The 2,010-nt window shown below is 39.0% G+C and overlaps 1 protein-coding gene across 1 annotated transcript; it reads right to left on the bottom strand.

Moving 5' to 3' along the window:
• Positions 1-694: 694 nt before the first annotated feature.
• Positions 695-1,639, bottom strand: LOC102274003 (putative olfactory receptor 8G3). The gene has a single exon (XM_005895428.2). It carries the CDS (start codon positions 1,631-1,633, stop codon positions 695-697), a length of 939 nt encoding a protein of 312 aa, XP_005895490.2. The 5' UTR covers positions 1,634-1,639.
• Positions 1,640-2,010: the final 371 nt, after the last annotated feature.

The following is a 2,010-nucleotide window of genomic DNA, read 5'->3' as shown; positions in this document are numbered from 1 at the left end:
CTGACTCTTTGCGCACACCATGGACTGTATCTAACCAGGCTCTTCTGTCCATGGGATTTTTTCAGACAAGAATAGTGGAATGGGTTGCCATTTCTGCCTTCAGGGAATCTTCCCAGCCCCGGCATCAAACACTTGTCTCATGCATTGGTAAATGGGTTCTTTACTACTAGCACTGCCTCCCACAATTACATGGGGCCAAAGAATCATCTTGAGAAAAATCATAGGTCTTGGAAACAAACAAGCTAGGCTTTACCACTTGTTATATTTAGGACTGTGGGCAAATAATCAAACTAAATTCTACTAGGGTTTACTCTGATATAGGCTGTGAATATAAATAAAGTTATCCATTTCAAATGCTGGAAATAGTGCATAATATTTAATAAAATTTTGATAACATAGTTACTAGGATTGTTTTCAAAATCTTCATTCCCTCCTCTATGTTGTTCTTGTTCTTGGCATTATCATTGCAAATAAAACTAAGACTCCTTTAACCCTCAAGGGTTTTTAGAATATTATTCATAATCACAGTTTCTGATTTTATATATAATGACTTTAATATATGTTGAAGAAGAGGCCTGAGGTAGAATTTTGGATATATATTTTTTATATGTCACTAAGTTTCCCAAATCAATAAACTCAATACATATTATATGTCAGGGAGCAAAAGGACTTCTGTGTCATCATGATAGTGATTCTATTCATACACATTTTTCAATCTCCAGAATTTTTTCAGGGCAAGTTTGACATCCTTGTTACGCAGACTGTAAATCAGAGGATTCAGCATAGGTACAATGCAGGTATAAAACACAGAGGACACTTTTCCTTGATCCATGGAGCTCACAGATGATGGCTGTAGGTATGTAAATGTCGCAGATCCAGAAAAAACAGCAACAGCTGAAATGTGAGAGCTACATGTGCTGAAGGCTTTGGACCTGCCCTCAATGGAGTGGATTTGGAGGATGCTGGAGAGAATGAAGATGTAGGAAGCAAGGATGGTTAAGGAAGGTATCACAATGTTAAATGCACTCAAGACTAGAACCAATAATTTGTTGATGTAAGTGCTAGAACAAGATAGCTCCAAGAGTGGAAAAAGATCACAGAAATAATGGTTAACCATCTTGTTCTTGCAGAAAAAGACTCTCAACATAAAGCCTGTATGGATTGTAGACCCGATGAAGCCCAAAATATAAACTCCCACTGTGAGGCGGAAGCAGATGTGGTAAGACATGATGACATTATAAAGCAAGGGGTTACAGATGGCAACATAGCGGTCAAATGCCATTACAGCCAACATGTAACCCTCTGCAATGATAAAAATGATGAAGAAATAGAGCTGAGTCATGCATTCAGTGTAGGAGATAATATTCTTCTCTGTCACAAAACTCACCAGCATTTTGGGGGTTATGACAGTGGAATGACAGAAGTCGATAAAGGACAAGTTGATGAGGAAGTAATACATTGGGGTGTGCAGGTGAGAACTGAGCCCAATCAGTGTGATCATGCCCAAGTTCCCCACCACCGTGACCACATAGATTCCTAGGAAGAGGAAGAAAAAGAGCAGCTGGAGGTGTGGCTGTTCTGTGAGACCAGCAAGGATGAACTCAGTCACTAAGGAGTGATTTCCAGGGTCCATTATCTTCTCAGTCCGTTCTAAGTCTATAAAAGAAAATCACCATACTTTAGTGTGGGTATGTTCATGCATGTGTATGCACATGTGTATGTGTTATAGGGGAGAGTAATTCTATGGAGATCACTATTTGATCCCTTCTCAGAAGAGATTCACAATCTCTTCTGGGATTTCTCAAGTCTCTCTTGTTTCTCTGGGACAAAAATAAAATGATCCTGGTTGAATCAGAGAAGGAAATATAAACTCTACAAACTTTATAATTCAAGCACTTCATAACTGTATCAGAGGCAACCCCAATTTCTGAATTTTGAAAATCATCAGAATGGGCTTCTGTGGTAGCTCAAGTGAGTCTGCCTGCAATGCATGAGATGTGTGTTCAATTC

Source organism: Bos mutus, chromosome 29 (genome assembly GCF_027580195.1).
Source record: "Bos mutus isolate GX-2022 chromosome 29, NWIPB_WYAK_1.1, whole genome shotgun sequence".
Taxonomy (NCBI): domain Eukaryota; kingdom Metazoa; phylum Chordata; class Mammalia; order Artiodactyla; family Bovidae; genus Bos; species Bos mutus.
This window is presented reverse-complemented; position numbering and strand designations above follow the sequence as displayed.

Coding starts and splice junctions, on each gene's coding strand:
- LOC102274003 (XM_005895428.2), bottom strand. CDS start 1,633: ATGGACCCTGGAAATCACTCCTTAGTGACTGAGTTCATCCTTGCTGGT.